At 37.1% G+C, this 13,268-nt stretch overlaps 2 protein-coding genes across 2 annotated transcripts; both read left to right on the top strand.

Annotated features, from left to right (window-relative positions):
• Window positions 1–348: 348 nt before the first annotated feature.
• LOC122522056 (forkhead box protein C1-A-like) lies at window positions 349–4,445 on the top strand. The gene is made up of 2 exons (XM_043642850.1): window positions 349–1,672; window positions 4,123–4,445. The coding sequence occupies exons 1-2, from the start codon at window positions 349–351 to the stop codon at window positions 4,443–4,445; spliced, it is 1,647 nt and encodes a 548-aa protein (XP_043498785.1).
• Window positions 4,446–7,407: 2,962 nt separating this feature from the next.
• LOC122521896 (importin-4-like) lies at window positions 7,408–13,168 on the top strand. Its single transcript, XM_043642637.1, has 15 exons — window positions 7,408–7,565; window positions 7,971–8,057; window positions 8,130–8,237; window positions 8,304–8,456; window positions 8,578–8,763; window positions 8,864–9,158; window positions 9,242–9,399; window positions 9,487–10,084; window positions 10,184–10,419; window positions 10,493–10,698; window positions 10,784–11,124; window positions 11,203–11,378; window positions 11,463–11,671; window positions 12,022–12,332; window positions 12,413–13,168. The coding sequence occupies exons 1-15, from the start codon at window positions 7,512–7,514 to the stop codon at window positions 12,535–12,537; spliced, it is 3,243 nt and encodes a 1,080-aa protein (XP_043498572.1). The 5' UTR covers window positions 7,408–7,511; the 3' UTR covers window positions 12,538–13,168.
• Window positions 13,169–13,268: the final 100 nt, after the last annotated feature.

Here is a 13,268-nt window from a genome sequence, read left to right on the forward strand (position 1 = left end):
CCTCCAAATAGGAAAGAAGACTATAGCTCTTGAGAAGGCCGGAAATCCAGTCGCTCGAAAACACAATAATGTTCCACATCATCGCGTTGGATAGTGGATCGATCGGTTGCGTCCTTTAACCGGGAAATTTAATCGTGCGGATTAAATGAAAACAAAAATATTCGAGGATAAAATCGAATAATCCAATTGTGCTGAAATAAATAAAAAAAGAAAGTATTTGTGAGACAGGGCGAATCATCTAACGTTAACTGTTATGTTTTGGTTTGGTATCGCGAGTCGGAGGAAGAATTAGGGAAAATGTTCGACTCGAGTTAGTGAGGATTGCGATAAGATTCGATGGATCAAAGCATGATAGTGACGTCGTTGCCGCGAGGAGGATCTCTCTCGGAGATCAGCCGGAGACAACATACGACGACGACGACGACGGCGACGACGATGAAAAACGAGTCGGAAAGTAGCAACGTTCATATGCACGGGCAAGAAACGCAGTCGCAGTCGCAATCGCAGTCGCAATCGCAGTCACAGTCCGTCGGACAGGCAAGTTCGACGTTAATGGGTGCTCGTACGAGTTTGGGATTGCACGGGAATCTTTCGCAGAATCAAAACATGGAACAAATAATGTGCAATCCGTCGAACACGGAAGTGACCCGTAAGCCTGGTGCGCGTCGTCAAGAGAAGCCGCCTTATTCGTACATCGCTTTGATCGTTATGGCGATACAATCGAGCCCGGGGAAGAGACTGACGCTCTCGGAAATTTATTCCTTTCTTCAACAACGCTTCCCATTCTTTCGCGGCGCGTACCAAGGCTGGAAAAACTCGGTTCGACATAATCTTAGCTTGAACGAGTGTTTCATTAAATTACCGAAAGGTCTTGGTAGGCCTGGAAAAGGTCATTATTGGACCATCGATCCTTCGACCGAATATATGTTCGAGGAGGGTAGCTTTCGTCGTCGGCCACGGGGATTTCGTCGCAAAGGACAAGCCTTGAAGGCTCAATATCCTCAATATTTTTCCGCGGGTGGACCGGTAGGAGTTCAAGCTGGCTACGACAATTTAGCAGCGTCCGGCGGCATGGATTACGCTAATGGTTATCAAAATCAATATCAGAATTATCAGGAATACGCGATGTATGGGCCAGCGGCAGCTGTTTCCGCGGATTGGAGCTATCCCGAGTCGAGTTACAAAACTCCTCCCATAGCCGAAGTCACCTATAAAACCACCGAGGTCACTTATAAAACCGGGGAACCTTCGTCCGTTTATCGTAACGGCGAATTGGTTACGTTTAAGAGCGAGCCCGGTTACGGTACCGGTAGAAATCAGGATCAATTGAGCACCGTGGCCGCCGCCGCCGCTGCCGCCGCTTACAGACCGATCGACGGATTTCAACTCAAGGACCACCATCCTCAGCATCAGGAAACGATATACAAGGATAACGAAAGTATGATGATCTACAAGTGCGCGGGTAATCCCACCGTGAACGCTCAACCTCCTACCGGGCAAGACTATTACGTGGGTTATGGTGCTATCGGTGTCAACAATCCTGGCGTTCCAGCCACGGCTAACGTCAACGTCAATCTCGCCATGCAGACGGTTCACGATCAAAACGGAAACGGCAGTCCCGCTGGAAACGTAGCTTCGCCGCACGGTCAAACACCTGTCGTCGCCGATCATGGTCAGTTATCGACATTTTTCTTTTCTTCGAGATCAAATAAATAAGAATTCGAAAAGAACACAAATGATCCGATATTTTGGTAAATCCGATCGCGTGTCTCGATACTCGAACGATTTCATTCTCGAATCCTAATCCGGATACGTAAGCTCGGTGGTGGTCAGGAGCAAGGATTCTCGTCCAACCTCCTCGAAATGATTGTAAATTGCGAGGAAAACATTATTTCGCGGTGATGATGTTGTCGTTTTGGGGCCATCTGGAAGACCGGAGACAGTTTACGAGCTGACGGCCTCGCCCGGCGCCAGAATCCGTAATACGAAACTCACAAGAACGCGCTTTTAACATAGCATAGCTCTACGATTCGGCGGACCATTCTGGGATTCACGAGCCATCATCCATCGATTCTACTGGCGTCGTCTTCTACGAGACCCTTTGGCCCCTCTTTTACGATTATTTAGAAGAAGAAAATAAAAAGTATTGCTTTTCGGTCATACGGGAAAACGAAATTCCTCCGCGCGAAGGATTGAAAAGAAAAGAAAAATAAAGGCATCGGAGGTTGACATTTACGCGGTGAAAAACGTCAGAGAATCGTAAGAGTTGACAGGACCTATTAGTAGCCGAGACGAACGCGCCACCCGCCCAGATGCAATCCCTATCTTCTAAGCTCGTAATTCTTCGTTTCTAAACTAACACGTGTAAATTCGAGCCTACTCGCGACCCGCCTTTCTCCTCCCACGCACTTTTTTCCTTCGAACACTACTCCGTCGAAATCAAAGTAAGAACAATTTTTACGGTCATTAATTGATCATAAATGATCTAACAATAAAGGGAGGATATAAATAGGAGAAATTTAAAGTACTACAAATTGCGATGAGGCTTGTAAACTTTTTGCCACGTGCAATTAGTAGAGAGAGAGAGAGAGAGTCGCGTGCTGCTGCTTGTAAGAGCGAAAGAGCTTCGGAATCGTGGCCCACGCTTGTAAACATTTACAAAGCGTGATAAACAAGACGTTACTCTAATATACGTTCCACTTACGAGAAACGAAATATAGTAGTAGTAGTAGTAGTAGTAGTAGCCGAAGGCAGTATCCGAGTAAACGGCTTTTTAACTCGTCAAAGCGTAAGGTCGAGTAGGGAGTTAAAATTTAATGATACTTCAGATTGATAGGATCGAAACAAACAAAGGGGTGAACTTAATCGATTATACGATCTCTTCGCGTTATTCTTATAAGCGTAAAGATATCGCGCTTTTTATTCGGTTTCTTTTTTGAAAAGTGCGATCTATTCCTTTTATATAGTACATTTACAGATATCCTGTAAATGGTCTCGACGCCGCGTAAACTCGCCACCCACGCATTTACCACCCTTCCAGTTTAACCTCACTTCGCGTGCACGGTTATATCTTCCCATCTCATTTCCGTCAGTCACTGAAGTGTAAACGAGATCAATCTGCACCGGAGAGAGAATTTTCCTTTTTTTCTTTTTTCTTTTTTCTCTGTTTTCTCTTTCCCTCGGTCCTCCCTTCCCTCGCCTCTCCTTCAATTTCTTCCCCGGTTCTGGTATATTTCTAGCAGCATCTCTCTCGACATTATTCTCGTTGTGTTACCGCGAACACCGTGTATTCGGTATTCGAGCAGAAACGAGCTACTGTATCCGTCTTTTACAGCAGCACTGTTTCTCGATCGCCTTCGACGCGTTTGTAAAAAAAAAAATTGGCGACGAGCACGTTGGTCCACGAGCAACGAGACTCGGGCAGCCTTCTTCTTCTTCTTCTTCTTCTTCTTCTCCTCCTCCTTCCTCTTCTCCTACCCTTTCTTCTCCTTCTTCTTCGCGTCGCAGAGAGAAAGAGAAAGATCTTCAGTGGCATCCGAAAGACGACGACCACACACGATGTCGTTTTGAAGCTTCTACGAGAGTCGATGCTACTCTTTAGATCCTATCTTCCGTTTTAGAGAACAGAGAACATCTCAACGATAAGACGCGTATCGTCCTTAACCCTTCTAAAGTGTTGCAATTACTTTTCAATATTTTTATCTATTTCATTTTTCAACTAATTGAAATATCTCGCTTACTATCTACTCTATATATAATTTGCGTGTTTTTTATCCGATTAAAGAAGAAGAAAGAAGAAAAAAAAGAAGCAAGAAGTCGAGACACGAGTGAAGTGGTCACTCGAAGCTTGAGACTACTTGAGAACTGCCGGGGCTTAGAATTGATCGTACGATTATATACGAGGACCGATTCTACGACGATTTCTATCGCGAGGGAACTTTTGCTCCTTTTCTTCTGATTTTTCTTCTTTGTCCTTTTAAACGATGCACCCATTATGTGTGGTCTCGCTAAATGGATCCCAATAAACGTCTTTAGTAGTTTTTCTTCCAGTCCCAACGCTCGCTCCTTTTTTAAACTCAAACATAATTCCCAATAATAAAGGATTTATCATCTTTGTTTCAGGGTTGAAAATTCAATGCTCGAATTCGAGTTCAAATAGTTCCGGAGGTAGCATAATCGATAGAAAGCCCTCGTACTTTGGTCATCCAACGGGTACCGTGAGCTTGAGTTCCTTGAGTTCTTTGAGTTCTCTGAACTTGAGTAACATCGGTAGTTTGAGCATATCAAACGTGCCGAACGTAGCCGTTTCCTCGTGTCTTCATCACGCAAACACCCCACCACCACCGCCACCACCACCGCCGACATCGACGCCAACGACGACGACGACACCACCGACAACGGCGACTCCGGCCATGTATTACGATCAAGTCAAGTACAATATATGAAAAGTGTCCGACAATGAGTTTGACTTTTGAAACAATGTCGTCGTCATCGATGATCCATTTTACGATCGGATCGACTACATTACGTGAAAAGTGAACGAGTTTGAAAAGAGGGAAAAACATTCGGTCGATATCCTCTCGCAAAAATGATCTAATTATAATACGCTATAATGATGATAATGACGATGACGAGGATTATTGGTTCGTTCTTCTTCGATCTGACTTCGATGATTGTCCGCCTAGAGGTATTTTAATATGTATATGTATTTATAATTAATTCATTAAATATCGTTATTTTAATTTAAGGATAAGCACATTTTTTTGGAGCCAAATTTGTAGAATGAAAATATCGTTTATCGAATATGTAGGTGGAAGAGTAAGAAAATTAAGGGGAAAAAAAAAAAGAAAATAAGAAAAACAAATGTGGAGTATTGTTCATTTATTGATCATATGACGTCAGCCGGTATCCCAGTAAATTCTATAAGCGCGAATGACGTACTTACTTATTCGCCCCTTCGTACGCGATGATCGAATGCGAATATCCGAGAGTTAGACGTCAGGAAGACTCCTCGTCGGTTTTGTGGCAACGATAAGAAAATTCGTCGACGGAAATTGGGAAATTTGTAAACGCGGTCGATTGAAACGTTTCCTCCGAAAAACCGCAATGACACTAATCTTCTTCGCGGTTTATGGTATTCCTATTGAAAAAAAAAAGCTCGTACGCATAAAAATATTCTCCCATACTTGGATGGATCGAAAATAAACTGTCCTCTATTTAGGTCTACTTAGTCCTTTCCTTATTTAACGACAAAATCGAAATAATTTAGTATCCTACATTTACATTATGACATAAATTGCTTTTGAATATCTTCCCCGGTGTTCTTCCACGGGGTTCTCCCACGCTCTAACTTCTCCGTTAACATTTTTTTAAACCGAACAGGAAGAAAGAGAGAAGAAAAAGGAAGAAAAAAATAGTTGTAGCGACAAAGAACCATATAACAGCTCGCACGGCAAAGATAATGGGAACGTAAGCGATAGTAACATGTTGCCAGCAGTCCTCTTCTCGTCCAAGCTAGTCGTAAAAACGTTCGTAAAACAAAATCCGCATCCTCGGATCTTTTCCGAAAGAAAAGATCGGTAGGTTGGTTAATAGGTAACAACCTATTCGAGTAATATACTTAGACTCCCTTTTCGAATATCGCGTTACCATGTGTTCAAACACTCGAACACCCTTTCTGCCTTCGGTAATGCACGGTTGCACGGTCCTTTCTTTTTTTTTTTTTTTCCACAGAAACGCAGCTCGATAATAGATATCGTCACCGTCCAAAAATAACTTTGACATCTGATCTTAATTTCATTATCGCGAACGAGAGGAATGTTACGCTAGATTTATCGGATTGGTCATCCCGTAGCAGGCAGATATACGCAAAATATTATCTATTACGGATGGAAATTCGATAATGCAATAAGTAAGTATGTGTAAGTATGTATTGATTTGTTGGTGTTTTCTGTACAAATGATCTACTATACAAATTCGTATCCTATAACTATCAGAAGGAATTCATTTAGTAATATTTATCTCCATGTAATTAGCTTCAAATGGAATTCAACAAAAGTGAGTAAGTACATTTTGTTAAATACGAAAGAAAAGAGATCATCCTCGAATCGCTGGTTTCGTTGAATCGAGTTAGGCAACTAACTAAGTGGAAGGATTGCTTATACAATAAATTAGAGAACGTTCACGATGTGTATGATGAAGAGAACGTATATGGTGTCGGCTTACACGAAACAGATTCGCAATCGACATTAATTTCAAGATGAAATTTTTCTTCGCGATCAACCGCGTACAAAGAGACGACTGATAATCCTAAGTATTATATAGTATAATACTTACTATTGCACATATATTATAATTCTTTTAGATTTTCATTAGAAAAATTATCTACGAAAAAATTCATCATTCTTACGTTTTGACAAATAGTCTACGCATTGAAAATGCATTTACTACTATTTAGAACTCTTTAGTAAAACATTTTCGGGCCTAAGTTTATGTGAAGTTTCTTGACACCCTGTAGATAAGATTTCTCTCTTTTCGTAGAAGATTCGATTTAATGCATTTCGGCCATAGGACGTGCACGATGTGCACGAGGTGCAAGAGAAGTCACTCAATGGGACCGACGACAGCTACATCGCTGTCTTTAAAGTAGGCTTCTTTCGGATCGTATACCCACAATAGGAGCACAAAAATGCGAGTCGTTTGCTTTTATTTAAATAACATTTTTATAACGAAGGTAAGTCGGTCGTGTACCAATGTAAAAGTAACCAGACGCCCACTTTAATATCACTCAATGTAATATACTCAAATCTGATAGCTACAAAGCTCATTTTTTTCTTACGAAAAGGAAATTTCGGGAAAATACAAAACGCAGAACCGATAACGTCGATATTTCTACGAACTTACGTTGGGTGAATTTTTAAAATAGCAGCCATCCGAAGAGTCTGTTAGATGACTGCATTATTTCAAGGTGTTTTCAGCGGCAGCGCCTGCCTACGTGAGAGGGAGAGGGAGAGAGAAAGAGAGAGAGAGAGAGAGAGAGGAATAGGGCTCCCTATAAAATAATAAACTAATCCCAATGATGTGGTACTCTTAGACCAAATCAAATTACATGCTTCGTGATTTACATTATACAGGCACACATAACTTTAAAAAAAAAACTCACTTAAAGTTCGTCGACTCTACTTAAAAAAAGTTATACAGTTAAGAAAATACAAATGAAAAAATTGTTAGGAGGAATGCAGCTCAATAATAATAACTATGGTTCGTGCAATTGTTCGACAACGTCGTTATCAATTAGAAATTGCTAAATGTAAATATGTAATGCAGTTGACGACTCATGTAAAGCTCATATACATATTTACACACGATTAACTCAACTGCGCATGCGCGTTAAAAGCGCCACACGCGTTCGTTTTATTAACAAACCGTTTTAGCGGTAGCGATAAATCCGTGCTTTTCGTGAAATTAATTTTCATCAAAATAATATTTTATAGTTTCTTTATTAATTACTGATGGAGCAAATACTATTGAAGCTACTCGTAGCCGATAACGCTACTATACTAGAGGTATGCACCGATATTTCATAAGGTTTCAATAAACTGATCTATCGACAAACACTGTAAAGCACGTGTTAATTTATAAGTACAGTAATTTATCGTATTTATCATATGTTTACATTCATTTTCTACTTTTAAATATTTTTTTTCTATTATACAAAATTTTGAAAATGAAATATAATGTTTAGTTTCTGTATAGACAATGCTTTCCTAGATGCACTTAACCTTTCCTTTCTCCTACTGTAAATTATACTCTAATAAAAATATCACATATATTTTTTTTTCATTTCAAGTTTTTCCTTTTTACCCAATTTAAGAGATAATTGATCTTGAAAGAAATGATATACTTTAAAGAATACTATGGAATAGTAGGTGGAACCTTTATTTTTAATTTCTAATATTTCTTATATATAGGGCACTGCAGAACTGCGAAAAGCATTCAAGAAATCTGAAAGTGCACCCGCTTTATGCCAACTCATTGTATCTTCTGCAAATCCACAAGTATATAATATTCTATTTTTCTTTATCAAAAATATACTATTATATTTATATGCGCTTCAAAAATGTCTTTAGATCAGACAATATGCAGCGGTTTTACTTAGAAAGCGTTATAGCAAAGGAAAACATTGGACAGAATTACCAGAAAATATACGCGCTGACATTAAAGCAATGATCCTACCCGTAAGTAAATATTTTAATAATAAATTTCATTAAAAATGGTATTTTATACATGATTTGTTTAATTAGGCACTATGCAATGAATCAGAAAAATTTGTAAAAAATTCTATAGTCCAATTGATAGGAACCATAGTTAAACACGAATTACCTAGTAATGGTTGGCCAGAAGTATTGCAGTTTGTACAACAATTAATTACAAGTGAAAATCTATTCGACAAAGAGGTAATCTTTTGGTGCTTGATAAATTTAGTACTACGATAATCTGCCAGCCATAGAAATATATTTAAGTGTGGCGTTTAACACGTTATTAAACTTTTTATTAATAAGAGACATTTAATTACAGTTAGGTATGTATACATTGGCAACTATGACGGAGGTAGCACCAAATGCATATAACGTTTATGCAGATTCTGTTGTCACTCTTCTTTCTCAAACATTAAATAATCTGCGAAATTCAGAATATTCCATTGCGTATTATGTTATGCAAACGTTACAAAATTTAATACCCTTGATTAACGGTAATCAGAATGTACGTACCCCCTGAATAAACTTATTATATTTTATTATATACATTGTATTATAAAAGTGCTGGAATCTTTAATCGTGTCAACGATTAACTATACTTTTAGATGATAAATGCCTACAGTCGTATGATGCCACAAATTATGACGATGATACAGGCTTTGATACAGGTCGATGAAGATAAGGCTACAACATCTTATGAATTATTAGACGAGTTGTGTGATAATGAAATTAATGTGATAGCACCGCATATAAAGCCACTTATTAGCATGTGCCTTGCTATTGCTAATAACAAATCTTTATCCGATCCTCTTCGCATTAAAGCACTTAACTTTATTAGCGGGCTTGCGAGAACTAGAAAAAAGAGTCTTATTAAACACAAATTGATTGAACCAATTATCGGTAAGGATTCATTTATTTGCATTTGTATTTATATTTCCAATATTTTCTCTTCTATATTATACTATGCCAGAATTTATTTACAGATACATTATTCTCTCTCATGTCATCTCGTCCCGATGATGATAGCTTAGAAGACTACTTTGGTAGGGATAACGAAGATAGTACACCTGTTACCTGCGCGGCTCAAACACTGGATACATTAGCATTGCACTTGCCCCCTGAAAAACTAATTCCACATTTGGTACGATATGAAAAGATTTCATCTTGAACCTTAATATAAGTAAAAAGATTATAAATATTTTTTTCTCTAATATTTTTTCTCTTTTAGTTGAAGCACATTGAACCAGGTCTTCAAGGGACTGATATTTATGTTAAATCATCATCGTATGTAGTTATGGCAGTACTTGCTGAAGGTTGCTCGGAACATATACGATCGAAATATTTAGAATCGTTCTTACGTTGCATTTGTCAAGGAATTGCCGATGCTGCACCTATTGTAAGAAATGCTGCTCTTTTTGCGCTCGGCCAATTTTCCGAACATTTACAACCAGATATATCACAATATTCGTATGAACTACTACCTGTATTATTCGAATACCTTGGTCAAGTATGCACTCTTATTAGACAAGAGAAAAAAGAACCATTGTCGATTGAACGAATGTTTTATGCTCTTGAAACGTTTTGTGAAAATTTAAATGAAAGTTTATTACCCTATTTACCTACTTTGATGGGAAAAATTTTTGAAATAATAAATGCAGACACCTCGGTACGTGTAAAAGAATTAACATTGAGTATAATTGGCTCAGCAGCTTATGCCAGTAAGGAAAACATGTTGCCTTATTTTGAAAAAATTATTACTATTCTTAATGGTTATCTTACGGAGAAACCAACGGATGAAACTATGTGTCTTCAAGTTCAAGCTGTTGGTTGGTTTTAAATTAATATTATATCATTGCAAATGCGTGCGTATAAATTATTGCAGATATTATAATATAATATATAGTACACGTGTATTTAAATTACAGATATACTTGGAATAATTGCTAGAACGATAGGAGATGAACATTTTGCACCACTGGCAACGAGATCTCTCGAATTGGGATTAAATTTATTGAAGGAAAATGAAGATCCTGATTTGCGAAAATCTATTTACGGCTTATTTGCTTCCATTAGTAAAGTTATGAAAAAAGAAATTGCAATGGCGCTACCTCAAATTGTTGAATACGCGATAAACAGTATGCGAAGTACCGAAGGTATAATGGTAAGTATTTTTTTTTTTTTTTTCGATGATGCATTATAAACTTATTGTTTAATAACAAATATTTTTGTCCTAGCCATATTTTAAAGAAGATGAAACAACTGCTTTCTCGATATATGAAGATCTAAGCGATGAAACTGAAGATGAGGAAGATATAGAAAATACAGATAACGAAGAAGATGAAGATGACGAAGATGTAGCTGGTTACACCGTTGAAAATTCTTACGTCGAAGAAAAGGAAGAAGCAATCGCAGCACTTAAAGAAATCGCTCAATATACGGAGTAAGAATTAATACTTCATATCGATCTACTAATATTTATTCAACTTTAATTTATCGACAAATAATTCATATTTTTCTTCCTATAGAGAAGCATTTTTGCCATATCTTGAGAAATCATTCGAAGAGGTTTTCAAATTAATTAATTATCCCCATGAGGATATTCGAAAGGCAGCTATAGAGGCTTTATTACAGTTTTGTATTAATTTTTCTAAAATTAATTCCAACGAAGGTAAACAGTCAATGTTTAAAGCATTATCAGTTTTCATCCCTAAACTGTCAGAATTAATAAGACTAGACGACGATAGAACAGTAGCTATGGGTGGATTGGATGCATATTCGGAAATGCTTAAAGAAATAAAGTCTGATGTTTTTATTGGTGAAGGTCATAAATATGCTATTATGAACTGCATAACGGATGTTATGTCAGGTATTTCTAATGTCAGGTGTATTTACTAATTGTAAATATAAGTTGTACAACTACAATATATGATTTCAATCTTTAAAGGTAAAACTAAATGTCAAGATCAGGAAGAAGGAGAGGACGTAGAGATCGAAGCAGAACAAGACGAACTGTTAGTCGAATGTGCAGGTGATCTACTTACGAATCTTAAAAAAGTCATTTCGTCGGAAGACTTTGCAATTTACTTTGAAGTAGTATTACCAATGCTTCTAGAAAGATCGGTAAATCTATTCCCTGCATTTTTAATAATCCTTCATTAATTATTCATTACTTTAATATAATCTAATATGTTGTTTTATTCATAGAAAAAAAACAAATCCGATACGCAAAGAGCTTTTGCAGTTGGAACGATTTCAGAGTGTTTCTCTGGCCTTAAACATGCTGTCGCCGTTTTTTTGCCACAACTTCTTCCAATTTTTTTGAAGTTCGCTAATGATTCTAATGCCAATGTTCGTAACAATGCGATATTTGGAATCGGCGAGCTTGCCTTACATGGCCAAGATGCTGTTTATCCGTATCCTTTTAATCAATTTTCACATCATATCTTCTTCTTCTTCTTCTTCTTCTTTAGCCCGTTTGCGCCCAGTATTGAGCATAGGCTTTGGGTTGGCTAATATAAAATTATAGGATATTAAGAAAGGAAAATTTGTAGGTTTGAAAGGAGAGTCAGGGATAGGACAATGGTTTCACCCGTATGGTCTTGGGAGATAAACCAAGGCTCGCGTAGGCAGGGGCGCATCCCTGAAGTAGATCTGTCAACTATCGGGTTCATAGTTGAGTATCTACCCGCTACCTAATTCACGTCATATACATTCCAGTATATATATATATATATATATATATTCTTTAATATCAATATCATAGTCATTATCCTGACATTTTACAAATTTTATCAAGTGCTATTGCTAAAGAATCGCACATGGGTGCTCGAGATAACATTTTAGGTGCAATAGCACGCTTGATTATTACGAATTATGAAATTTTACCGCTGGATCAGGTTTTTCCAGTATTCGTTAATCAATTGCCATTAAAGGAAGATTATTTGGAGAACAAAGCTGTCTTTAAAAGTATTTTAATCTTGTATCAGGCTGGGCATAATATATTACAAGCACACATGCGTACTTTACTTCAAGTTGCAATCAGCGTACTGCAAGAAGGAAAAACTTCCGATGACGGTAAATTTTGGAATTATTTATTATTAATACATATAATCATTTATATCATTCATTATTTTCATTGCTTTTTTCTCTAACAGAAACAAAAAACCTTATAATGGAGTTCGTGCGATCCGCTCAACGGGATTTCCCGAACGATTGGAATTCGGTCTACACTGAATTACCACCAGAGATAGCTACAAATATTCAACAAATGTTTTCTTAAATTATCATTTGAATTTATTTAAATATTCACTTGTTTCGAATTAATTTCAAGATACTATGCACGAAATACAACATTCTCACTAATTCTAATAACTAATTGTCATCGTTGTACACGATTCTACTGTAATAATCTACTGATGTCATTTTTTTCTGTAATTATCAGAATTGCTATTATTTATAATCGTCGATATAAGATTGAAAATAACTTTGAAATATTTTATATCTTGACGAGAATTGGTATTTTATTTTTCAAACGAAATGTTAGCATTAGTTAACGTTCTCCATTTGTTTTTAAAAGAAAAGTTTTGTCTCCCGAAGAAAGGTGCTATTATTCTAAGATAAAAATGCCATATAAATGAAATCGAACGAAATATTTCAATAGGCATGCGTATATTACGAGAGAACTAATGGTAGAAGCTTTATTACTATCAATTTTACATTATATTTGTCTATAATCAGGACGTATTCAAAGGTATTCAAAGAGTAGTACTAAACAGTACTAAGCAGTACTACTATCTCTAACGTAAACTCGATTAGACACACACACACACACATAGACACAAACGTACACGCAATACTCATAAATGTATAATTCGACGAATAAAGACGTTAGATTGGGTGCTTGTTATAAATCTTGTCCATTTTCATAAAAGACTCAATAATCATTCAGAAAAGATTACTTTAGAAGAAATCTCCACGCATAATACATATTTGTGTAGATAAATTAGGATG

The sequence above is a fragment of the Polistes fuscatus genome, unplaced genomic scaffold (genome assembly GCF_010416935.1).
Source record: "Polistes fuscatus isolate 324 unplaced genomic scaffold, CU_Pfus_HIC Scaffold5, whole genome shotgun sequence".
Lineage (NCBI taxonomy): Eukaryota > Metazoa > Arthropoda > Insecta > Hymenoptera > Vespidae > Polistes > Polistes fuscatus.

What these genes read in the sequence shown, in the direction of transcription:
- LOC122522056 (XM_043642850.1), top strand. Translation starts at nt 349, where the DNA reads ATGATAGTGACGTCGTTGCCGCGAGGAGGATCTCTCTCGGAGATCAGC. An exon ending in ACCTGTCGTCGCCGATCATG is followed by an intron (nt 1,673 to 4,122) that starts GTCAGTTATCGA and finishes TCTTTGTTTCAG; the next exon opens with GGTTGAAAATTCAATGCTCG.
- LOC122521896 (XM_043642637.1), top strand. Translation starts at nt 7,512, where the DNA reads ATGGAGCAAATACTATTGAAGCTACTCGTAGCCGATAACGCTACTATA. An exon ending in AAAATCTATTCGACAAAGAG is followed by an intron (nt 8,457 to 8,577) that starts GTAATCTTTTGG and finishes ATTTAATTACAG; the next exon opens with TTAGGTATGTATACATTGGC. An exon ending in TGATTAACGGTAATCAGAAT is followed by an intron (nt 8,764 to 8,863) that starts GTACGTACCCCC and finishes CTATACTTTTAG; the next exon opens with ATGATAAATGCCTACAGTCG.